This window comes from Tursiops truncatus, chromosome 5 (genome assembly GCF_011762595.2).
Source record: "Tursiops truncatus isolate mTurTru1 chromosome 5, mTurTru1.mat.Y, whole genome shotgun sequence".
Lineage (NCBI taxonomy): Eukaryota > Metazoa > Chordata > Mammalia > Artiodactyla > Delphinidae > Tursiops > Tursiops truncatus.
The window spans coordinates 35,721,897-35,748,790 of record NC_047038.1 but is presented as its reverse complement, the minus strand read 5'-3'; the positions used below and the strand labels follow the sequence as shown (position 1 = coordinate 35,748,790).

Below are 26,894 nucleotides of genomic sequence, written 5' to 3'. Positions count from 1 at the left end.
GGTGCTGTCCCCACATAGTAACTCCACCTTTCTCCAAGAAAGAGTATGGGAACATCTTCTGGGGAGAGTTCTGCATGAAACAGATTCTGTTCTCTTCTTGAGAATGTCATGCACAATGCCCACTTCCATTTCCCAAAGCTCAGTGATTCTAAACACTGGCAGTGGTGAAGGAACAAAATTCCTAGTCAATAATTAGAAATTTATACTTCATACATTTGAATCAAGCCCAAGGCCAGCGCGAACCAATATGACAGCCAGGGCTATGCTTCTCAAAGCAGAAGACCACTTGTGCTGGATCTGTACGTTATCACTGATGACAGGGATATTTCTGATGAGAAACCCAGCAAGCAGCATGCCTAGAATGGAAAAGTCAAACAGCTCTTTAGTTAGTTTTCAAATACAGGCAATAGGTTTTGGCACTTTAGCTGTGAAAGAGACTACCCTATAATCCTAGGAAATACTTCCTTTTTTGCTTATCAGTTAGGTGAAATTAGGTTAAGCTTTTAATTAAAATAATATAATAAATTAGAGGAGCTAAGACAAGGCTTTAATACGAAGATAAAAACAACAGATTAGAATAATTAATAATTCCTAAATAGCTGAACCTGAAAGGGAGAAACAGGATGCAGTATTTGGATAGAAAGTGTGATCAAATTCTAAATGTAAAATGTTTTGATACAATGTCCAGGGACTTCCCTGGTGGTGCAGTGGTTACGAATCTGCCTCGCAATGCAGGGGACGTGGGTTCGATCCCTAGTCGGGGAACTAAGATCCCACATGCCGCAGGGCAACTAAGTCCACGTGCCGCAACTACTGAGCTCACTTGCTCTGCAGCCCGCGCACCACAATGAAGATCCCGTGTGCCACAACTAAGACCCAATGCAGCCAAAAATAAGTAAATAAAATAAATATTAAAAAAAGTACAATGTCCAACTTAGTCATCCCTTTGTGTGCAACTAGCAAAGAGCTCCTGACAGTATTGCCAACGTCGGATTACCTGAAATGTCAATAAATACCTATATGGATTCCATTTTACCTTCAAACAGGATAATTTAAGAACAAAAGACCCTACATAACCTGCTCTGCAAAGGCTTAAGGTGAGTTATGATGAAATGGACATTGCTCTGTCATGTCAGCTGGTGACTCTTTTTTCGTTCAGCCATTCAACCTTCACCAAATGCCTTCAGTATTTTAGATACTATAATAGGCACTAGAGATATAATAATGGACAAAAACTGGGTACTACACCTCAACAAGCTTTCAGCCTCTAGGGGAGCAAGACAAATTGACAATCTGAATTTTATGGAAGCATGAGGAGGTATTGTATGAGCTGAGACGGGAGGGGAGAGTCAGAGGGGTGCAAAGAAGGAGAAGAGGGGTAAAGAGGCCAGGGAGTTGAAAAGTTTCTGAAAGAGAAAGCAGTTTCTTCCAAGGTATGAAAAAGAAGTGTGACCTTCTAGAAACTGCAAGTAGCTGAGTGTGACTGAGGAAACTGAGTAGTTTGTAAGGGAATCCTGCCCTCAGTGATAATACTTCATGCCCATGCAAAGGGAAAGACTTCTCCAGCAGATACTGTGAGGCTTCCACCCTCCGTTCTCCAGCACTACCCTCTTCTCACCATGTCCTTATAAGCACCACCCGTTATATGACTGGACAAATTTACTAGTGTTGGGATGTTTTGAATGTAAGCTTTGAGAACAGAAAAGAATTATGCGGCGGGCCGTTTCCGACCAGCAGAATAACGAGCCGCCACACGCAAGATTCTTCTCGTATCACACTTTATTGGAGCACAGCTTGGTTGAAGAAAGATGGAAGGAAGACCCCGCAATCCTATAGCAGTCTGCTTATATAGGGATTAAGAACATGTGTCGCTCTGTGATTGGCTTTCGCCGATGGTGCGATTTGTGAGCCAGCATCGGATAGGTCGCTACTTTAAAACCTCATTAGTATACTTAGCGCAAGCGCAGTGGCCACAGGAAGGATGACTCAGCTTATTTCAGCTTCCTGCCGCGTAGCAGTTAGCTGACCGCGCCCTACAGAATTACCCGTGTGGCTTTTTGTGACTTGCCCCAGACACCGTTAGGTAAAGGAGCATCACTCCCAGGCATCTTTCATCACTGCCATTTAATCTGGAAGAAGGTCTCTAAGTTCTGAATTCTGCAGTCGTGGTCTTTCTAGAATTTGTGAAAATATAAACTAGCCTACAATAACTATTTTTAAAAGAATAATGAGAAGAATAATATATGCTTATGGTAAAATTAAAAATTACTTACAAGTGTAAAGTGAGGGCCTCTCACTGTTGTGGCCTCTCCCGTTGCGGAGCACAGGCTCCGGACGCGCAGGCTCAGCGGCCATGGCTCACGGGCCCAGCTGCTCCGCGGCATGTGGGATTTTCTCACCGTGTCCCCTGCATCGGCAGGCGGACTCTCAACCACTGCGCCACCAGGGAAGCCCCCAAGGGCAACTTTTGATCTTCATTCCCCAAAGGTTTTCATTGTTAAGGATTATTTGTGCCCTTCCAAAAAGTTTCTATACCTATTTAAGCATGCCTGTGTGTGTGTGTGCTTTTGTGTGTGTGTGTGTGTGTGTGTGTGTGTGTGTGTGTGTGCTGGACACAAATGAAAGCATGTTTATATACCATTGTATAATATTTCCCCATTTAACAATATATCCTGGATATAGTCCCATTGATATATATATCTGCCTTATTTTATAATAGCTGCAATAGTATCTCATTGTTTGGAAGTACCATAATTTTGGAACCAATTAATGGACTTTAAGATTTTTCATTACAAACAGTGCTGAAATGAGCACAGTTCATACATCAAGTATTTATTAAGTGCCTACTACATGCCAGACCCTTATGATACCCTGCTAATACAGATAGCAGCTAGACCAACATGGTCCTTGTCCATATGGAGCTTACATGTTTGTAGGTTTGTGTAAGTATATCCACAGGATAATACCTAGCAGTGGAAATGTTAAGCCCTAGGGTACAGGCATATTTCATTTTCATAGATATTGATGAATTACCAAGCCCAAAATGCTGCACTAACCTTATATTTCATTAATACGTCAGTAGTTCCTCACTGAAACTTAAAATGTGGATCTAAACCAGTCCTAAATTAATTATAGCATGTAACTACCTGGAATCAAAAAGAATAATAATCTAACAAGAATTCAAAAATACGTTAAGAGGGCTTTTTTTGGAGTTTTAGGGGGGAAGGGAGCATTTTTTTGTTCCCCAAATGAACGTGAAAATTTCCCTGGGAACCAGTTTCCTTTGCCAATGGTCTGGATTGCTCTGGTCACCTGATATGGACTTGGCAGGCATCTTCTTGCCTCTGAGCCCCCGTTGGCCTCTCCCTCTCATGTAGGTTGTGGAGGAAAGAACACTTCCTTTGATATAGGACTATTCTTCTTTTTTTCTTAATTTGTATTATGGAAATTTTTTTCAATTATAATGTGCTTCAAAAAAACTTGGGAGTAGATGAAATAAGATTGGTCATGTATTGATAACTTTTGCATATTTAAAAAGATTTCCATAACACAAATTAAGAGAAAAAAGAATAATACCCCTCTATTAGGAAAGGTGTTCTTCTCCCCACAACGAAAGGAGAGGCCCATGTGGGCTCAGAGGCAAGAAGGGAATATCCAAATCAAAATCAGGTGGCCACGTCAGCCCAGACCATGGGCAAAGGAAAGTGTTCCAGGGCAACTGTTTTCACGTTTATTTGGGGAATAAAAAAAATTCTCCTTCATCCTCTATCTCTAGCAATTATTTCAATGAGCTTATGAAAATATAGAACAGGCAATCATCACACATATTCTGTCTCAACAAGTCTTTATGGATTCAGATAATGTTTCGGTTTTAGTTACTGGCCCTACTACAATAAAAAGTGGTAAACTTTTTTCTATCACAAGTGCAACACTACAAAAAGGGATGCTAAGATATATAACGTATGTGATCTTTCAGAATAATTTCAGTCACCCCAGGAGATTTCATGAGATCTCAAAGCCCAAGTCTGTACCACTTGGCAATGTGGTATACTTAGTTTGTTGTAATAATAGGCATAGAATGGAAAAAAAAAAAGGATGAGGTATAAAGTGTATTTTCATAGAGCCTAGAACAGCAGTCTCAACTTAGGTTGCATAGTAGAATCACTTGGGGAACTTTTAAAAATTCTGATGCCCAGGGCATATGCCACATCAATTAATTCAGAATCTCTGGGCATCAGCTTTTAAAAGACTTCATGAGGTGATTCCTATGCACAACCATGTTTGAAAACTTATAATTAGCTTATTAAAAATGCAGAATCTCAGGCTCCACCCCCAGATCTGTTTAATTAGAATCTGCATTTTAACAAGGTCCCAAGGTCATTTTTCTGCATGATAAAGTTTGAGAAGCACTGATTTAGATGCATGAGTCAGCAAACATTTTCTGTCAAGGGTCAGATAAGAGATATTTTAGGCTTTGTGGGCCACAGGGTCTCTTTCACAACTTCTCAACTCTGCCATTGTAGTGTGAAAGCAGCCACAGACAATATGTGAATGAATGAGCATGGGTGTGTTCCGATAATATCTTATTTACAAAAGAGGTGGATTGCCAACCCTTTATCACAGCATACAGGCATATTTAGAAACAACTCATTTTAACAATAATTCAGTTCATAACTTTAGAGAACAAAAAGCACTCATGATAAATAATAGGAATTAAGCAAAATAACTTTATTTTTACCTAAAATTGAAAAGTATATTGAGAAATAGTGCATGGTCAAATGTAAATAACTCTACTTCTTTTTATATTTAGCTTCAACTGCTGACCACAAATTCAAAAGCAAGTAATATTGGTCTTTGTTAGCCAATATTAATTGTCCTCACTAACATAAAATAACAGGAAAAATTGTTACTCAGGAATTGTGTGCAAATATATATGTGTGAAAGATATGTGATTTTTAAATAAAACTTAGTGATTTATAAATCTGTTAGAAAAGGACACAAAATGCCTTTTGTGGTATAATGAAAGTGGTAAATTAAAATTTTGTAATATGGAATTCTTTGAAGAAACATTAAAGATATAATGTCCAGTGTTAAGACTAATTTTCATGTGTTTCATGTTTGGACAGTTCTCATGGCCTCTGGAAGAATATTTTTGGCTAAATTATTTTAATAAGCATGATAATACAATACAGCCAATGGTGTGCTGGTAAATGCTTAATAAGTAGCTGTCCAAAAAAGTGTGTGTGTATTTATATATTTACATATTTATTATAAATTTTACTGATATAAGGGATGTGCAGAATACAGTTTATAAATATGCAACAATCATCGCTGTAAATTCTATAGAGCCAATCGATTCTCATAGAATGCTTTCATTGTTTTTCATTGTTGAACTCCAGATCCATAACCAACCATGGTTGCAGTTCAACAATGAACTGACAAAATCAGATTACAAATAAATGCTTGACTACTATCTGGCTTAGCAAAGAAGTCATTCACATTATGACGAGCGAGTATAGTGTCACCATGAATATCGGCTGATAATTTTGTTTATGTTAATGAGTAAGATGAAAATGAACCAATGAAAATGCAGGTTGGAACTTCACTTGTTTGTCAGTGATGTGAATGACTAACAATATAGTAAGCCCTGATTTGTAGCACTTGCTGAGTTCTGTCTTAAAGATACTTCCACCATGGCTGATGTTAAGCTACCAACATAGTGGCAAAGAATGTGGATTTAGGAAGAGGGCATGAGAGGCACACCATTATATATTATTTCCATAATATGACTTAATATGACTTACTCTGAAGTAAACAGGATGTGTTTAGCACTTACCCAGAAGGGGAGGCAGTGGAGGTAATGTAGGTAACTTAATGAGCCCGAAAAGTTTACCTCCAATGATAGCACAATAGAATAGGATTATAATTCCAAACAGGTTTCCTCCAGGAAGACATTCAGGGCCGGTAATTGACCAAACTACAGCCCACAGAAGAACCACCATGGTAACTGAAATAAACGAGGAAAACTAGTTTCTACCAAGGAGTGGTCATCTGCAGGTTTTAATATAATCTAAACATTAAAAAAAATGAAGACACATACAAATATTTATAATCATGTGTAAGTTTTAAAGAACATCAGTAATATAAAAAACTGGGTAATTTCCAAGCACCTTAAAAAGTAGGATATTACCACAGTGCCTTTGCATCCACCTGTGCGCTCTTTCTAATCCCATCGCCCATCTGCTTTCACACTGCCAGAAGAAACTACTATCTTGGATTTTTTTTTTAACTATTCCCTTATTTTTCCTTATAATTTTACCATAAATATTCATTAGTTAATAAAAAGAGAGTCACTATCTATATATCTATATATTTCTCTTCACAGAAACATGAGAACACTTTAACAATCACACTCCAGTATTTTAGTTCTGCCTTGAATTAAGCATTATTGTTTATTGTTTAACTATTACTTCTTTTCTATTGTCAGTTTGTTTAGAATTACCTACATACTTACCTTTTTCTTTCATCATCATTCATTACGGCATCTCAAACCTTTCATCTCGACAATTATTTTGTTGCCTGAAGTATTTCCTTTAGCAGAGGCATGTCTGTTAGAATGTGAAATATGTTTCCCTGTTTGAAAACCTTGTGTTCTACAAAATCGTACATTGACAATAGAAAGGCACATGGAAAAAAGAGAGTTGGGCAGACTACTCACAACTCAAAACTTGTGACCAAAGCACTAACAGAAACAACAACAATCCTAATAAAAGTACCAGCACAGTTAAATCTCCACTAATATTTGTATCTCCCATAGTCAACCTCTTCTTTGCAGACTTCAACACTGGAACCACACTTACTATTTCAAGATGCAGAATCTTGAGAGCATTTGCTCTAAGCAGAGAGTAGTTCCGTCAAATCCTATCCAGACTGTAGCCTTCTCCATCAATCAAATGGTTTGTTGTTGTTAATGTTTTGTTTTGTTTTGTTTTTTAACTGAGGTAAGTGTTGGCAGCTTCTTCATCACATGTGGCTTCATTAGACAGCTTAATGTCGTGGAAAGTTTAAGTCTTTGACGTCCCTAAGAGAACAACTAACCGCCTCAAAGGAAGGTACTTACCCAGGGTGCTCAGCTTTTTAAAAGGCTTTATCTTTAAAGTTAGTAAGTCTTTATCTTTAGTTGTAATAAAGTATATACCTGATCTTTCTTGGGGGAAGGGTTCAATTCACTTTGTACTTATTTGCTATTGCTCGATGATGTTAAAGATTAATATGCCAGGAAAAATTATGTACAAAAATGCAAACTCCATATTACACTGATACAGTTCCCTATTTACCATCGCATATAAACTAAATCATGGTACAGAAACACTCTGTAGCAGAGCATGCTATATTTCTCATGAAGGTCTGCTGGTAGCAAATTTTTAGTTTTATTTATCTGGAATCATCTTTATTCTCATTCTTAAAAGATAGCTTATCTATGTATACAATTCTAAGTTGAGCGTTACTTTCAGTTCCTTGAAAATATTATTCCTTGGTTTTCTGTCTTTTGTTACTGTTTTGTAAGTCTAATTTCAGCTCTTCTAGGGAATTCTTTTTCTTTGGTTGGTTTTAAGATCTTTCTTTTCCTTTGGCTTTCTGCAAATTCAGTATATGTTTAGGAATGGCTTCCTTTTGGTTTGCTTAGGATTTATGCTTTTTATAAATTCTGTATTTCTTCAAATATTTTATCTCCCCCATTTTTCCTATTCTTTTTTTTTCTGTAACTATGATTAAATAGTCACACTCTCCTCTCCGTGTTGCTAACCCTAGTTTCATATTTCCCATCTTTGTCTTTGTGTATTGCATTGTACATAATCTCTTCAGCTCTATTTGCTAGTTTACCAACTTTCTTTCCACTTACTCTGTTGTCTATCCACTGTTTTAAATTTCAATTACCGTACTTTATTTTTCATCTCTAGAACTTCAGTTTGGTTCTTATTAAAATCTGTTCATTTGTATAAAGAGTTGTTTTATACTCATACTTGCTACTTCCTCTTTAGGTTCTTTACAGATATCAAAAATATTTTATATTCTATTTTCTGATAATGGAAAATGTTGAGATGTTTCCTTGTGCATTTATTTATGATTTTTTGTTTGTTTTCTTGCAACAGTGAGCTCTTCCTTGCAACTGTATCTCTGGGAATTGCTGGAGCCTTAGGTTTGAGTCTGAGTTTTTCCAGATAGGATCTGAATTTGCTTCTACCATGTGTTTAGATGCTTACAAATTGGGACCACTTTTAGATATATTTTCAGTTTGAGTTATTTTTCTATGAATTTGGAGCACAAATCAGAATGAAGTTACCCATTTTTAGTGGAAACTCTCCCCTCCTCCAGCCAGCACCACAGTTTAGACAGACAGGTTTAGTTACTGGGCCCCTCTGCAGGGCAGGTTTACCTCAAATCCACCAACACATTGGGTTCCACCTTTGTGTGGGTGAGGGAGAATGACTTCTCCTATGATACTTCTCCCAACCTGGGCGGCTCTAGCAAAGCCTCCTATACTCTCATGGTTCTCAGAATAAATCTCAAGTTCATTGGTATTTTGCAGAAGCCTCTGGAGAGAAGGCCAGCTTGAGTGTTTATTTCTCTCTCCTACTTATACTTTGTTTTTGGTGTCCGATGACTTCCTGTTTTCTTGACAGATAAAAGCCTTAAATTATTTTCAGATGTTTTCACTGGCATAAGTGAAAGGATTATTCATTGAGTCTCCTCTACATATTGCTAGAGATCACGTCCAATGTCCCATTTTCTAAACCCTTACAGAATTGTTCCAGATTTTCTAGGCTTATGATGCTATTACAACAAAATAACAAAGGGGCCTTCAGTATTTCCCAATTGGCTATCGGGGCTGAAATTTGTAACAGGAGCTGAAAAATAATGGGAAATCAGGAATTGCCAGCTACTAACTTGTATCTTATCACAGCATAAACCTAGTTTCATACTAATTCAGAAAGGTAGAATTAAGGGTTTTCCACTTCAACATTACTTTTTTAAAAAATTGTACTTATTTTTTTTATACAGCAGGTAACTATTTTATACGTATCAGTGTATATATGTCAATCTCAATCTCCCAGTTCATCCCACCACCACCCCACCCCTGCCACTTTCCCCCCTTGGTGCCCATACGTTTATACTACTTTTTAAAAAAAACCTCTAACTTCCCTTTTCCCTCCTCATACTCAAAATGAAATTCTGAATACATAATGAATGTACATGTATAAGGTTTCTCTAAATCATGTTTAATTCAATTAATAATTTATTTCTTATCTACAATTTTGAAAAATAATATTTTCACATGTAAGATTTACTTCTTAAGAAGAATACTTTGCCTGATGAAGGGTCACAGGAAGGAGTACAGGGGAAAAAAGCAGTCTTGTAAGCCTCAGAAACGGAAGTATAAGAAAACAAGCGAGAGGTGTTTATGTATCGTGAGTCCCCATTTCTCAGGCAGCTTTAAGGACAATGATTATAGAATTTTATAAAACTAGTCTCCAAATCACATCATTCTTTTATACCCCTTTCCTTAATGCAATCCATATCCATTGTAGTGCACAGGTTTTAACTAGAAGTGTGTCATAACTTGAACGGTGAAAGTTTAAAAAAAATAAAAAGAACAGTAAAGGTATTAAACTATCTGTTGCCTTCTCAACTAGTGTATATTCCAGAACCTGGTTTTCTCTACATGTTTTAAGTAAAGTTTGAGACTTTTTTCTCGTGCTGGTTTAGAAACTTCCCTAATTTCATTAAAAACATATCTAGAGCCCGAAGAACAGTATAACGTATCATACTTGGCTTCCACTGTTCCAGTGGCGAATGATAAAAATGTTTTTCAGAGCTCACAAATGAAGTATATGTATAAAGAAGTGAGCCTGATTTTTCAGTGAATATAACTTCTAGATCAAACATGTTACATTCTTCAACATATTTCCTGGGGGAAGCCATATATGTAACGATGCTGTCATTCCTCAACACAATTTTTGAAACTGTCTTTAAATTTGCCTTTATAGAGAAGTTTCAACCCCATTCTCCTTTTTATTACTATATTACACATCCTCCAATATACATGCAGTATACATGCACACAACTTCCTTTTTGAACAAAAACAACATTACTGAAATTGAACATCCATTTATTCATCAGATTGATATCAGAATAATGTTGGGATGCCTCCAAAGACCAAATCCATTCCTAAAAGACAAATATATCTCAACCCTAACACATCAAAATAGTGCAGAGATAAATTCCCCCTCCTTAACCCCCCAATTTTAAGTAATAGCAGCAATAAGTTGAATTGGAAACCAGGATCTTTACTTACAAAATGATAAATTTGTTTGGAAGTATAAATTGAGCTGTGTTTGCTCAAACATTAGTGGCATGACTTAACAGTAATAACAACCAACATTTATTTGGTGCTTTTCTGTTTATAAGTAATTTCTCAGTCATTTTTCTCACTGGAGGCCTAACGTAATCCTGTGAAATTACTCAGATACAGAAAAGGAAAATGCCCTTGACCTCTGCTCTCTCCCTCTTCCTGCTAGCGGGAATGGTGGTGACAACACTGCTCTTGGTAGCCCTGTGTTGAAAATGGTGGAGCCCTGTCAGCCTGGGACCTTGAATGACTATGGAGCAGAGCTACATACCGTTATGAATTGTTCACCTTGTAGTTTTTATGTGAGAGAGAAGTAAACGTCTTTGTGTCCTTTAAACCATATTACTTTGGAATCTCTCATTATAACAACTTCATCTTTTACCCTCTTGTTCTGAATTCATCCTTATCATTTACATACCATTTGTTATTACTCTATCCAGTAAACCACGTGGAGGGCAAGCAAATGTCTGTCTTAGTCTTTGCAAGTGATTTGGTTCAGCTGGTGTTTCTTGCATTTTTTCATTGCTATTCAGTAGGTTACTTCCTTCTGTTGGTTCATTTCCATCTATACCTCTGGGGTTCATAACTGTTTCCTCCTGTGTTTAGAGCAATTAAAAAATCCTTAGAACTATATATTTGCTGTACATTTTTATAGTTACTGAGCCATCACATCACAAATCAAATTTCTGTTGCTAGAATCAAGGCTAACACTTTACAGAGGAAAAGCACAGCTTTATTACTAGCTAATTGGAGAATGCTCAGAATAAGAACAAACTATGTGAAGAGTATTTACCATTGAGTCACTATTTGTAGAATTATAAATGCTTGAGTCACATAAAATCTCATTATGATTTTCAATACTGGGTTTAAATATTAGCCTATTTAAAATATGATTCAAGACCATAGTTGGTAAATATGTCAGAGTGATTCAGAAAGAGATAATCATCTGTGGCGAAAACGAATTCACATTCATTCATTTACTTTAACTTAAGCAATAAAGACGGAAGAAACCAGAATCATTCTAGGGCTTAGGCTGGGAACACAAAGCACTTCACAGGCTCTCCATGTAGGGCCAGCTGCTAATGACTATCTAGGAAAACTGGCAGTCACACCTACTACACCAGTTTGGGGATTTAAGAATGGGGAGAATTGTTAATTGAGTGATAGAGAATGAAGAGAACACAATTCTGTCATAGATTTGGAAATGTAGTCCCCTCCTTAAGGAAATGGTTGGGATGTTCTACATTTGATCATACCTGTTGTACTTGACACCTGGAGGCTGTGTGATTCACCTCTGTGGATGGTTCTGAATCTTCATGCTTAATTGTTTTATCTTGATTCTCCATGATTTATAATTAAGAATATGATAGAGGGAAGAACAGGATCTGTTTTGAAGGAGAAAGAGTATAGATATAGAACAGCAATTTGAGATTTAAATGAATGAACTGTACTTATTTTTCCCCTTAGTGGCTAAAATATTTTAAATTAGACTGTTCTTAACTTTCAATTGCTAATCTTTTCTTTGATTACAATATATAATCCTAATCCTTATCTTTTTACCTTTCTTGAAAAAGCCCTTGTTTACCATATTTTTATATGATTTCCTTCCCACCCTGTTTTCTGAGTTATATTGCAAATAATCCCAGCAATATTACTGTTAAATTGTCCTCTCTAATGGGCCAAATTGAAGCAGGAAAGCTGCAGGTAATTTTCCAATGTTGATATGAGGAAATGAGTCACCAAAGAGAAATCTACGGATTCCATCATATTCAGAGAAACCAGAGTCACTAATTCCTGCCTAGTTCTTATTTCAAAATTGAAATTAAATAAAATACAACAACAATGATGGAGCAGCCACAATGTCTTAGACACTGTGATAAGTGCTGTGACAGACTCTTGGTAGTCACTGTGGATAATTCAAAGATTACCAAAGCACATCCTTTGTTCTCTACAGACTTACAGTACACCAAGAAAAATAAATTTGTATGAAGTAACTAAAAAACCTGTAGGGCAGACCTGTAGGTTGCCTTCATAAACACCCACTTCAATCTCTTCTCCCTTGGCTTCCCACGCTATATGGGCTGAAAAGCCAAATATTCCAATTCCTAGCTACTTCTGCAGCTAGAGGTGGCCATGTGTCATAGTTCTATGTAATGAGATATAAGTGGGAGTCCCTGGGGAGGGCTTTCATTCCCAAACAATAAGGCAAGACCTTTCAAGGATCATACTGTTTACTCTTTGCCCTCTCACGTTTCTGTCTCCTTCCTAGATTGTAGATATACCTCCTGGAGGGCCAAAAGTCATCTTTTAACCATGAAAATAAAAACCCCTATACAAGGACAGTAGACAAGAAAGGAGGAGGAGCTGGTTCCTTGATGACATCATGAGTTGCTGCGTAAGTCTTGGACTGCCAAGCTTTGGAGTAATTGTATAAACCACTATTACCAAGTTTTCTTTTTATTAGTAACCAAACTTATTCCTAATGCAACAAGTATGATGAGTATTATGATAGAGGTACAAACTATAAGCACTGGCAGAACCAAAGAGAAAATTATATGAGAGAAGGGAAAATCTAATTCAATACACACTTTTTTTTTTTTTGTGGTACGCAGGCCTCTCACTATTGTGGCCTCTCCCGTTGCGGAGCACAGGCTCCGGACGCACTGGCTCAGTAGCCATGGCTCACGGGTCCAGCCGCTCCGCGGCATGTGGGATCTTCCCGGACCGGGGCATGAACTCGTGTCCCCTGTATCGGCAGGCGGACTCTCAACCACTGCGCCACCAGGGAAGCCCATCAATACACATTTGAGTGCCTAATATGTGCCAGGCACTATGCTAGACCATAAAGACAGGGATAAATTAGCTAGGACCCCTGCCTCAAGGCATCATTTTCTGTTTAACAAAATGCCAAGATGCTTGCATTTAAAATTTCAATGAAAATGATATCCTTTCCACCACCACCATCATCATTTTTCTTCCTTGCAGAATACAATGTTGGCCAGAGTGGCATCTCAAAAAGCCTTCAGTTTGATTTTTATTATATATTATATAAAATAAATACAAGTATATAGAATGATACATTACATATGTGTCTATGTATATGTAGTTTTTAAAATTTAAATACTTCAAACTTTAGACTGATGAGAAAGAATGCCATTTTGACTGGAAAATGCTGGGTTCAGAGAACCCTTGTCTTAAAGGCATCGAGGCGTGAAAGCCAGTGCGGTGCAAGGGAAAACTCTGTTAGAGCCTGTGGTGGGAGGCTATGGATAATGAGAGACAAGGCTGGAGAGTTTGGACATTGTATCCCAAACCATGGCACTTGGCCTTCACCCTCTGTAGAGACTGACCCCCTAATATAGTAGGTGACAAAGTCTATTGGCTCTGGATTTGGACAAACCTGGGTCTAAAGTCCAGCTCCATCATATACAAAATTTCTCAGGCTGTAAGTAATTCTCCATCTGTACAATGGAGACAAGAGTAGGTCCAACCATGGATATGTTAGGCATTCACTAGTGTTGGTTATTAGCCACTCATATTCCTCCTCCCTAATTATCATAAATCTCTGAGATTCTTTTTGCTTTTCCTCTTAAAGCAGGACAAGGCCTCTCCAGTCTTGAAGAATTTACTACATAATTCCATTCATTTTCTTTGATCATGATTTTAACCTCTTTCTTTCAAGGCAAACTTCTTGATTAGGGGACATAACACTACTGGCTAAAATGAATTTGAGAATTCATTTTATTAATGTTATTCTAGTCCTTTTTAACATAAAAAATCAAAATTGGGCATGTTGCACAATATATGCTATTTTCGAGAATTCATATAGTTTTGTGTTTAAAAAAAGTCCCTATTCTCCCATAGTCTCCACCATGGATACCAAAGTACTGTTTGAGATCAGAGAGGTATTGCAGAGAGAAAAGGTAAAATAAAATACCAGTATTTTAATAAGTTGTTTAATAAAACAACTTACAACTGGTCAGTTCTGTTTGTTTGTACTCTGCTATGTTTCCATTTCCAAAAGAATACTTAAACCACCAGTCTCATTTCAAAACCCAACTTAAATTTAGAAAAATCACAAAAATGTAACTTAAAGCAACCATGTTCATGGCATTTATTGTTCATAGTCACTGGGTCTCGAAATTTACAATATTTACAAATTTACAATAGTATATCTCCCATTAAGAAGGCAGAAGAAGGTAAAGAAATCAGAAAATATGGAAAAATGAGCTTTTTAAGGAACGTAAGAAATATCATGAAGTCCATTAAAAAGTAGAAAGTTTATACGCCTTGCTCATAAAGAGGCTCTCAAGTTCTCAGAGCGCATTAACTCTTATTTTGAAAACAATTCTAATGATTTTGCTCATCTGACTTCCAAATCCTCTTATGATGTTATACATTAAAATGTAGGAAGAGATTGTGATAGAGACAAATTGAGAGCAGCGTGAGTGACAGCTGACAATGAAAGAGATGGAAAAGATTGCAATCTAATGCTACAAAATGTGGGAATAAATGTCTTTTTCATAGGGGATATTTATAGTTTTGGCCGGCCAAGCATGATTCTCCCCCTTGTTTTTGGTGATAGCACACTAATTTTCTTTTGTGGAATCCATGCCTCCTCTATTCCCCATACATATGGCTCATGTGAGACTTTTATCCTTCCCTCTCTAATCCCCAAGCTCCACCAATGCTCCAGAGATGAAGACACGCTTGGCCAGAGAGGGAACTCCTTCCCTGGTCACCTTGACCAGTTCAGGCATAAGCATGTGACCCACAGCTGGCCAAGGGAGTCAGGTTTAGGGTGTTTACTGGAACCATTAAGAAAGAGTTTTCTTTCTGTCAGGGTTGCTAAGCCCAGACTTGCTGTTGACAATCATTGTAACATACAAGAAAAGCCTTCTAAAGAATGAGGTAACTAACCACAGAACAAAGCAGAGTCTTAATATGGAAAGACAGAAAGAGAAAGCTCTAAATTAATAATCAATAATAAAAATAATAATAAAAAGCAATAATAAATAATAAAAAGCAATAATAAAAGCATTGCTGGTACCGCTGAAAGCAGCTCCTTTTCAGTTAGGTGAGCCAAAAAATTTCTTACCAGTCTGAGTTGGGTTTCTGTCACTTGCCACCAAATAAATCCTTAGTAAGAATTTTCATACCTGAATTGGCCTTGAAGGAGCCCCTGTATAATAACAGATGTTTAGAAAGGTGATTCTACAACTGTAAGAAAATGAAAAGAAAAAAATTAGGTGGAAATATTTTGTTTTAAAAGGCATTAAAATATACAGTACCGTTTAGAGCTTTTCTTTTTTTTTTCTTTAGAATTTGTTTATTTATATATGCATCAAAATGTGAACTCAAAAACTATACTCCTTAACAAGATCACTTTAATTCTTTTCAAGTTGCCTGGATGGTTCATAAATATTCAAACCTAGCATTCTGTATTGGCAAATTTTTAGAGCTTTTCTTTAAAGCGAATGTTAAACAAAAATGTTGCATTCAGTAAAATAGGTGTCAGTTACCAATAAAATTAATTTAAGTGAAATGCTTTGTTTTTCAACGATGCTAGTTAAATGATATACTATAGTTAATGGACCCTAATTAATTTTCTTATTGTGTTCATGGAAGTCTTTAAAAGTCTTTGGGTCCAGTAAAGGTTCAACAGAGTTAAGAATCGATGTGAGATGCTAGGTGTCTGAGATGGAAAAGTTAAAAAGTGAGGAAATATGGAGAAACTAGATGGCTTTTAAGCAGCTAAAAATCACTCATAGTTTAATGGAATAATAAAAGTTGGAAAGGCCTTTAGAAATTACCTTGTCCAATCTCTTTCATATTTAAATAAGAAAACTAAAACTTAGAGAAGCTAAATAACTTTTCTCAGTGAACACAGCCAGTATCCGCCAAGCCCCATAGTAAAACTATAAAAATTTGTGAAATGAGGTAGTTCTTTAATCTATATCTTCGACTTCATGTCCTTTCTATCAAGTCACTGCATTATAATTTTACATTTTTGTTATATTTTGTTTAAAATTCTACTTGTATATACCCATAGTTAATTATAAGTTTGAAAACACATTCCACAAGCAAATATAAATATTAAAAATTTCTATCTTTTGTTCAGCTCTACTTTTTTCCATTGTTATCAATGTTATAGAGTTTATTACAAACAAAAATTCTTACTAATCCATTTAAGTTGCACAACATTGGTAACAAAATGAATGAAATAAGAACTTTTATTCTATTCTCTTGACAAATATTGTTTACGTATTCTGAATTACCAGTTAACTGGCTCGGTGACAACTTGCCACTTAAATATGACTTAATATTCTAAGAATTAAGAAGCTTTTCATTTAAAAAAAATCCAGTTAAACTTAGATGGTTTGAGAGATTTTTGTATATCAGAAAATTATACTGAGAACTAGGAAGGCAAGGTACATTTTAAATAAACAGTAAAAGGGCCTATACACAGAACCAAGTTTTTTCAAGTTTTTTTTCCTGCCTCTCAATCAAGATATTGCTTTATTCAGACTGATACACAACCTGTAAACCATATTAGAAAAAAATGTATTTTTTTCAAATGGTGAAATTTTATAGACTTCATAAATTCAGTAAATAATGTGAGTTTAATCAAAGTTCTCTGACTCAAGTACAGATTTCAATAGAAGAATGAGGCTTGACATAAGCCCAGGGACACGGCTGTTATGACTGTTGTGACTGCCCACTTGCTTATAAGTTAGTAGGTCAAGTATTTTCTAAAAACAAATGCAAAGGCTATTGGCCAATCATGCCTCTCTTTAGCATTCCCAGTATACAGAATTTCCTACAGGACTGATACACATACTTAGAAACTATCTTGATTTAATTTGAGCTTTATTTTCCAGTATTAGGCACATATGCCACCAAAATCATAGAGCTGTGGACTTCAAAGGAACTTTGTCTTTCCTCCAAACTTGAGAGAAAACTGCAGATCAAGAATATGAGCAGTTCTGGTATGTATATATATGTAAATAAAGAGGAAAAAGTCTGTTAACATCAGTTGCCTTTGAGGACGGAAATGGAGTTGTTGGAATTTCATTTTTATTCTCTATGTTTCTTTATTGTTAGTATTTTTACAATAAGAAGATTTTTCAGGGGCTTCCCTGGTGATACAGTGGTAAAGAATCCATCTGCCAATGCAGGGGACACGGGTTCGAGCCCTGGTCCGGGAAGATCCCACATGCCGTGGAGCATCTAAGCCCATGCGCCACAACTACTGAAGCCCGCGTGCCTAGAGCCCGTGCTCTGCAACAAGAGAAGCCACCGCAATGAGAAGCCCTCACACCGCAACAAAGAATAACTCACCGCAACTACAGAAAGCCTGTGTGCAACAAAGAAGACCCAACGCAGCCAAAAATAAATAAATAAAATAAGTAAATTAAAAAAAAGATTTTTAAATGCAATTTAAAATACATTTTAAAAGAATTTACGCAATTCTTAGAGCTTTAGAGAAAAGAAAATGACACAGCTTTCCTTGGTAATAATATTTTTCATAGACAGACTCTGGTAATTTGATTTTAGGTAACTTAATTCCACCTGCCACAATTTAAGTCATTTTTTTGTTTTTGTGGTTTTCAAAGAAGATGGGGGAACTGCCTAGAAGCTTTTACAGCAATTTTCAAATATTTTTTTAAGCCAGAGATCTTCTGTTAAATGAAACCTTATCCTGAAATCCAACAAATGGGACAGATAAAGGTGGAGCTGCAGAAACCCTGTCCACTCACCCCTGTTCCTCCTGGCAAGTGAAGCACACTTTGAAAACAACTTCCGTAAATATGCTTTCATATATAGAAAGAGGTTTGTTAAATCAACCTTCTCTTTTTCAGGTTATCTTATTAATCTAAGTGTTTAAAAGTGCTTTCTGTAATATTCCAGAGGAAATGAAAGAACTATCAACTTGCAGATGTCCACAGGCTCTTAGGCAAGTAAAATACACTTACTGCTATCACCTGAATTACTGCTGAAAGATCATTACATGGATAAAGAATGGTTGTTCTTGTTATTTTCTGTCTTTGGTAGGACAGGCTGACATTTAATGGGGTGACTGTACTGAGAATTTACATATATTGCTGGAGTACTCTGTGCACTGTATTCATGCATTTGAAATAGTGTCTCCATGATTGCTCATTAAGTACTCTGTAACAATTATAATAAAAATCTCCTATCTTTGGTGTTCATCCATTTATATGTTAAAAGTGTAGGGTTTCCATACCATACGGTATTTCTATGTAGAACATATTGAAACTTTCCAATTTCTGGATTCTGCTAATCAACTCTGATCTAATGCTCATTTCCCTAAAGAAGCCTTATTCCATCAGTGAGGAATTCAGATTAAGTGAAGAGTAGGGCTTAAAATTTCCTTGACAATTAATTACTGAAATGACTAAGAATGTCTCCTTGAATGAGAACTACCTTATCGGAAAGGATTAAGTGTTCCAACTGCATGCAATCAAGTTATCAAAAGAAAACAACCACTATTCTATTTGGTTAATTAATATAGTGATTTGACTGAATCATCATGAAGTAAAACACTATGCAATGAGATAGGAATAAAAGGAAATGATCCCTAGGTAAGAAGGGACCCAATACTTGCTTCTCTTTGTAAAAAATCTCTCCCCCCACCCAAAGGCAAATATGTTTAATTGAAAGTTTAAAATATTACTTTTAGGCTTACTAATATCAGAATCTCCAGAGACTGAATCTCCCCAAGTGTGGCAATGTGACTTATTACCTACCTAAGAGCCACTGCTCAGGTATGCCAGCGGGTCCCTTCACCAGCCCTAGGAATAAATCATGACTGGTCTAAGTCAATCTCTGTAACATCATTCCTCTTTGCCAGCTGTCGGTTTAAGGATGAGCATGATTCATTTCTTGCCAATGAAATTTGCGGGCAAGGCTATTGCGGACCACTGGGTAAGATTTTCCTTTCTAATATAAAGACAGAGAGGCAAGAGGAGAACCCTCTTCTCTTTTTGTCTCTGTGTGTGTGTGTGTGTGTGTGTGTGTGTGTGTGTGTGTGCGCGCGCGTGCGCGCGCGTCTATTTGCAGGGGAGGATGAAGCTGTGGATGGGGATTGTGTTTCTTGGAATTCTAGCAGCCATCATTTATCCATGAAGAAAACGTCAAGATTAGCTAACGGAAAGCAACATGGACCTTGATATCAATGTGCTACTGAACAAACCTTGGATCTATTTACCTTAGATATTTCGTCGTATGAGGAAAGAAGCTTGTATTTTTGAAGGCAATTTTGGCTGAATATCCTGTTACTTATAGCCAAAAGCATCCTACCAATACAACAGGTGACTCTGATGCAGAGCCGTCTCTGAGAAGCTCTGATAAGAGCAGTGATGAGGAACCTTTGGCTTACACATGTCTCCCTAGCTTCTTGACATGGTGCAAAACCTTCACAGAGGATGAACAAATATTGATAGAACACTGCCTTCGTATCGAAATTTCTCAAAAATGTCCAGAAAATAACATTTCAGCAGCTAAAAATCAGTGCCAAGGTTTTTAGCACCATTCTTTTAGTCTTTAGAGATTGCATAGCTTGTAAGGTTATATATATTTTTTCTGCCCTATCCCTGAAGTTTAGTTGTAATATTTGAATATTGAATTTTTAAAAGTTGGGCTTATAAACATATGATTGTTTTGTTACTTTCTACTCATGAAACAAAACAACAAGAACAAAACACAACTACCATCACTGCCTGGGGTTTCATGTTTTACTTCTCTACTTGGTAAAGTTCTACGAGTCATTCAAGATCTAACCCAAATGTCACCATCTCAGTTAGTATTTCTTAACTCCATGTAGACTAACTCTGTTCCTCTTTTTTCTCTCTAAGGACTCATTCATTCAACAAACCTCTATTAAGCTCTTACCATGTTCTAGCCCTTGTGTTAGGGATTTGAATGTGAACAGTCTGACACAGTTCCTATAGTCAAAGGTTGCAACCTAGTCAGAGTATGACAGATCATTCCCTAGGTAACCATAATGAAGTGTGGTTAAGTTTCAATTTAAGGCACATGAGATAAGCAACCCCATCTTTTCACAATCATTGAAGTTCATCAGCCTTTTACTGGGTTTCTATGGTGTGTAAACACAAGAGACAGAAAGATGACTGAGATGCAGTCTCTGCTCTTTAAGAAAGGGACAGAGATTGTTATGTGTTCACCAAACCAGTTTCCTCTGCTGCCTAGACACACAGATAGTTGACATTTCCCAGCCTCCCTTGCAGGTCAGTGTGGCAAGTCCCTGAGTCTGGCAAAGGGATGTCGGCATAAATGATGTGTTGTACTTCCACCGCTGTAAGAAAGCTCCCATGTTTTACATTATGCTCTCTCTTTTCCTGTCCATTGCCTGGAAACTAAGGACTCCAAGGTCTTAGGGGGTGGCAAAGCCATAATATAAAAAGAGTTAGCGTTCCTGAATCACTGAGGAGAAGGCCACCAGCTGAACACCTGGTTGGACTTTATATGAATGAGAAATAAGCTTCTATTGTGTTAAGTTACTGAGGTTTTGGAGATTATCTGTTACAGCAGCTAGTGCCACCTTAAGGTAATTTAATTATAATGTGAGAAGTGCAGGCATAGCGTTAAACAGGGGAGAGGAGGTAATGCCCTACGTGGCTGATACTTGAATTAAGCCTTGAAAGATGACTTAGTCTCGAAAAGAAAAGAAAGACCATTACAGGCAGAGGAACCACATGATTAAAGGGTAAGGGGTAAAAAGGAAAGTGCAGGTAGGGAATTTTGTGCACATCCATGTCAATGAGCTCATAATGAGCATCATATGCAAGCTATGTGGAGCGGTCAGAGGAAAAAGGACATGAAAACCCTGAGTTTCCTTCTTGTGTCACTGCCTCCTACTTGGGCCATTTGGGGCAAGTTACTTAGCCAGTCTGGACAATTTTCTTCAACCGCAAAATGGTGATAATGCCTACGTCACAGAAAACCTTAAACTAGTACTAAGTACATCAAGGAGTCCCCCAAAAGTCCCTCAGTGTGGGCTTGCCTGATGACGCAGTGGTTGAGAGTCCGCCTGCCGATGCAGGGGACACGGGTTCGTGCCCCGGTCCGGGAAGATCCCACATGCCGCGGAGCGGCTGGGCCCGTGAGCCACAGCCGCTGAGCCTGCGCGTCCGGAGCCTGTGCTCCGCAACGGGAGAGGCCACAGTGCGTATCGCAAAAAAAAGTCCCTCAGTGCTTTATCTTCCTTTCATGAGATTTTCTTTGAGAAAGAAGCATACATGTACTGTACTGAAGAGCACAGATAAGGGACACTGGTAAACTCGAACCTTTCATTCCTCCTTATGAACCACAGAAACATAAATAGATTCCTAAAAAAAACACATAAAGAGCTTTTACTGTATTGGCAAGGTATACTTACTAACTTTATAAGGCTGTTCAAAACTCCTTCGAACTTATCATCATTGCACTTTCCTTAACATGTATGACCCAAGACTACAAAGAATGCTCCCTCACTACACAAGTGCATATACAGGGAGCTCCATCTCCCCACATACTAGTTTCCTAGGCTTTGTGTGAAAAAGATGTAAATTCCTTTTCCCAAGAGGAAAAATCTGTTCTATCATTAGGGTTTGTGTGCCAACCGAGAGTCAGTGGCCTCCCAATTACCAACAGGACTCACGAACAGTTAGTCATGAACCAGATAGTCAACGATCTCTTGTGATATACTCTGAGAATGCTTTAAATGAAGAAATGTTTTACATTACACTTGTAGAGCAAGAGACTTCAGGGGTAATCTAGTGTATGGGTAACAAACTCAAATACCTTCAGGGGCCAACTCAAATGTAGGAGTCTGTAGCAACTAGAGAGGGCAGAGCCCAAGTGAAGGCATTCAACTCACTGCCAGGCCCTGGATCTAATCTCATGGTTTCATTTCCCATCTAAAGAAACTGAAGAGATTAGCTTTAGGTGACTTTTAGAGGCTATACAGCAAACATATTACGCAGAGTCAATGCAGAAAACAGACACCATGCCAAATATTTTAAGCAGAAAGAGATTTTATACAGAGAATTAAGTGAATTGTTGAAAGGCTAGAGATTGTTGAAAGGGCTACAAGTGCAGGGTCTTGGCTGGGCCTCTAGGAATGACTTCCAGAACACTACTAGATGAGCCACCAGGGAATATACTATTTTTGCCACAATCAGGAGGCCTACAGGAACCAAGGAGTTCAAGAACATACTGTACCTGTGACCCTGAGAAGCTGGGATCTGGAAGCTGTCTGGACAGGGAACTCAGAGTATGTTCACTATCTCCCTCAGCTGCCTCTTGACAGCCAGAGGGCTGGTGATTCAATATGGCATGCTGAGTCTGGTTGCTGTAAGTCCCTCCCAACACCCACAGTTCTAGAGCCTGGACACTGGCACCTCGTGCACCTTCCGTGCTAACAGAAAACAGCCAAAAACATCAGGGAGGAGCAGGGAGTCTTCTGCCTTATCTCTGCCTTTGAAATCTCAGGCAAGTCATCCAGAACTCTAATTTACACCCAGAACTCTAACTGGAAGGGAGTCTGGGAAATGTTTTTAGCGTTCCTGTTTCTCCTGTACAAGAAGGCACACTAGCCACAGGTGGGAATGAGGGTGAGTTGCCCTCCTGGGGCAACTTTGTGTGTAGGCCCCAGGATTCAGACCTACATCACTGATTTTCCCTACTTATTCTATCATGCCTTCTATGGAAACCCTAAAAAGGCAAAAATCTAGTCAATAGGACTGTAATTCTAAAGACCTTAATATGCTAGAAAATATGTGAACCGGTCATTTTGCTCACATCATTAGTATAGGGTAAATCACACTACCTAATTAATCGTTAGGTATATTCTGATCCATTGGATTTTGAGCTCCTGGAATGTGGAGCTGGAATCCTAAGAATGGAATTGTATTCCATTGTTATTTGTATCTCCTGTCCCCAGGCCTGCTTGGCCCACAGAAGATGCACAGGTATTTGCCGAATTGATATGTTTCACTCTTGACTTAGAGAGAAAGAGTAAACCAGAATTTCATGAGATACTGTATAGCAGCAATAATATTAGGTGGAGGGCCCATTATAGACGAATGGGGAAAGGGGGTTTTAGCCTTTCAGAGAAAACAGAGGTAGATCTGGCAAAGTAAAGCACCTGCTGTCTCTAGCCACTGGTGTCCTGGATTTCTTTTTTTTTTTTTTAATTAATTAATTAATTTTTTGGCTGTGTTGGGTCTTCGTTTCTGTGCGAGGGCTTTCTCTAGTTGTGGCAAGCAGGGGCCAACTCTTCATCACGGTGCGCGGGCCTCTCACTATCGCAGCCTCTCTAGTTGAGGAGCACAGGCCTCTAGACGCACAGGCTCAGTAGCTGTGGCTCATGGGCCTAGTTGCTCCGTGGCACGTGGGATCTTCCCAGACCAGGGGTCGAACCCGTGTCCCCTGCATTGGCAGGCAGATTCTCAACCACTGCGCCACCAAGGAAGCCCATCTTGGATTTCTTGATGGAAGAAAGTTAGTGGTGTCTTCCTGCTATTGATCTTTTGGGCAACAAAAAACACCAGAATCCAGGGTGAGATAACAAGGCTGACATAACAAGCTGATGCCTGGTAAGTAAAATAAAGCCACAGACTCAGCGAGCGCTTTGAGCAGGGGCTTATTTATATTCCCCAATCAGGAGGAATTGATGAGTCTTTGCACATGAGGGGTGCTAACCCAGGCCACAGTAGCAGCAACGTATGGTGGATTTGAGAACTAAAACAAAACGAACAAGAAAAACCTACTCCAATAACAACTAACGACGGGAGATACACACACACCCACACCCACCCACCACTCTGCGTACAACCAGAAGGCGCTGGGCGCTAGCTCCCAGCCTCTGGCCCGGCACTAGAGGATTGCCGCCACGGCCGCCGGTTTAATTTACGCTCAGTGCTCTCCGGGGGCTACTCACCTAACACTCTCTGGCTCAGGCAGCCGGCTCAGCCTCATGGATGCAAAAAGGGGCTCAAAGGCCTGCGGTGGAGCCCGGCGGAGCCGGTTTCCGGGTGGCGCATCGCCCCAGGCAGCGGCGGAGGCTGCAATTATTGCAGATAGCGGGGCGCTGGGCGCGCCGCCGGGTGTCTGCGGCCCCGCCTTCTCCGCGGCGTGGGCGGTCCCGGGAAGGCGGCAGGGCGCGGGCTGTGTGGACCGCTCAGGGAGCCCGGGTGGGTGGGACCCAGTAGCGGCCACCCCACGCGCTCTCCGCGGGTCTGGGGCCTCAGGGGGCGGGCGCGCGGCTTGACTGGGGGTCCGGAGAACCGCAGGTACACTTCCCGGGACCTCGGGGCGGCGCCGCGCGGTGGGCGGCCTCGCCGGCCCCTGGGGACCGGACGAGCGTGTCTCCCCGGGAAGCTACAGGGATGGTTGCCCAGCGCGCGCCGACCCTGGCGCCGTCTCGGCCGGCGATGACGAGCTCCTGGGCGAGGACGCGCAGCACTGCCTCTTGCGGAGCCAGGAGTGCGGCCCGGGCAGCAAATTGCTGGCTTTATCGTTCCCTTCAACATTCTGGATTTTCACTCCACCTTTTTAGTTGTGCTTTTTAGAAGTGTCTTCTCAGGTGGGGCGGGAAGACCTCTCTTCAGGTGACCAATTAAGTGGGATAAAAGACTTGTTCTCCCTTTCATCGCTTAACACTTGCCCTTCTTGCGTTTATGACTTTTTGTCCATCAGCATTCATTTCATTCTGCCTTCCATTTCTGTGTCTTCCTTTCCTCTATATTTCCCTCCGCCTCCCCTTTCAACTAAGTGTGTGTATATGCGCGTGTGCCCCTTTCGGGGTAATTTCCATTTCCTACAGAAATAAAAATTTTCTTACCTGTTTTTCACTCCTTTAAGCAAGTGCCAATTTTAATCGCCGTTTTGCAGGCAAGAGGTACAATGTCACGTAAATGTCTCCACCAGGCAGAAACCACTCATTCTTCTCTCTTAGGTCCTCCCTTATGGAGAGAATGGATGAACCTAGGTTCCGTCTATTAAGCTTCTTCAGAGCACCTAAAATGATTATTTTCCTAAACAGAACTCTTCCTCTCCTAAAGCTCGCCAAAGTTTCTAGTGACATCCAGCTTCCTCTTATAACAGAAATCAAATATATTTTTCCATTTCTTTCAGTCATATGATCATTGATACATGACTTTGGAGAACATGACTTTGGAGAACATTGAACTTTTTGGCTAGTTTTTACTGTTTATAATGTTTTATAGTTATCTCTGGGAGAACTCACTCTGAGGGAGCATTTGTTAATATTTAGAGTCCATTTTGCAGTGTTCATCATGTGTTTATTTATTTACTTGGCTGTGCCGGGTCTTGGTTGCTGCATGAGAGGTCTTCCATCTTCCTCGTGACATGTGGGATCTTTAGTTGCGGCACGCAGGATCTAGTTCCCTGACCAGGAATCAAACCTGGGCCCACTGCATTGGCAACGCCGAGTCTCAGCCACTGGACCACCAGGGAAGTCCCATCATGTTTATTTATAATTCATTTTTTAATAGCTTACATGTACATGTATAATGGCTCAGAGCATGAAGTACTTCATAAAAGCTTAAAAGCTTCAGTGTTCCATTACTTCACTTGATAAGAAGTTACAGCCTTTTGATAATGATACATCAAAAGAAACCCAAGTCATTTGGCCCAACTCCTTAATTTTACAAAGCAAAAAACTAAAATGGAAGAGAAATTGGATGACTTAGGTTCTAGGTAACCAACCAAGCTACATGTGGTCCAGTAGTGGAATACCTGGTCCAGAACCCTAAAGCAAATCTTAAAATCAATGGACTCTTCAGGAATGTTAGTCAAAATATCCTTTGCTGTCAGATTTATTTTATTTTGTTTTATTTTTTGCTGTTGGTTTTAACTTACCTTCATCAACTGCATGTTCTTCCTCATACATAAAATTTTAAACTTTCATTGTCCATTTCAAAATTTTCCTTTTTAATATTACAGTTCTGAGATGAAAGATTAACTGTTCATTTACTGAGTATCTACATGTGCATCATACCATTTGGTCTTTTGAGGTAACGACAAATAAAACACAAACATAAAACCCTGAAACTAAAAGAGCAAGAAAAAACTTCTCCCTAGTAATCTGTTATGGAATTATTTTCCATGAATTTAAATTTCTTATTGAAACTTTTATTTTCTTTAATTTTGTTTCCTGTTACATGATTTATTTCTGTTTCTTCATCCGGAGACTATTTCTAAGTTTCATGTTCTCTTGTCTGTTATCTCAGAATTTGGTGAGGAAATCTATACTTAATCTGAAAAATATTCTTCAAACTGACAATACTGTAAGGTAGTTAACTATATGTTTCTTATGTCCATGTCAAATACTGCTTATTTTAATAAAGACTTTTTAGTTAGACTAAAAAAAAAGTATTTACTTATAAGTGATGATATCCATTAAGGATAAACATCTGATGATTATTTTTCTTTT

The 26,894-nt window shown here is 38.7% G+C and overlaps 1 protein-coding gene across 4 annotated transcripts in view; it reads right to left on the bottom strand.

The window, feature by feature from the left end:
• Nucleotides 1-24,814, bottom strand: part of SLC9B2 (solute carrier family 9 member B2) — a 51,109-nt gene extending 26,295 nt beyond the window's left edge. Inside the window, exons 1-6 of one of the 4 annotated variants that reach the window (XR_012331928.1) lie at nucleotides 24,378-24,810; nucleotides 15,510-15,631; nucleotides 11,668-11,796; nucleotides 10,830-11,007; nucleotides 5,837-6,007; nucleotides 214-356 (exon numbers count right to left, since the gene is read on the bottom strand). Coding sequence is in view for 3 of the 4 variants with exons in the window: in XM_073805031.1 (XP_073661132.1) it covers nucleotides 214-356; nucleotides 5,837-6,007; nucleotides 10,830-11,007; nucleotides 11,668-11,757 (582 nt within the window). In the remaining variant the exon portion in view is untranslated. Of the gene's footprint in view, nucleotides 1-213; nucleotides 357-5,836; nucleotides 6,008-10,829; nucleotides 11,008-11,667; nucleotides 11,797-15,509; nucleotides 15,632-24,377 lie in introns of all 4 variants that reach the window. The other 3 variants (XM_073805031.1, XM_019928519.3, XM_019928520.3) reach the window with 3 other exon arrangements.
• Nucleotides 24,815-26,894: the final 2,080 nt, after the last annotated feature.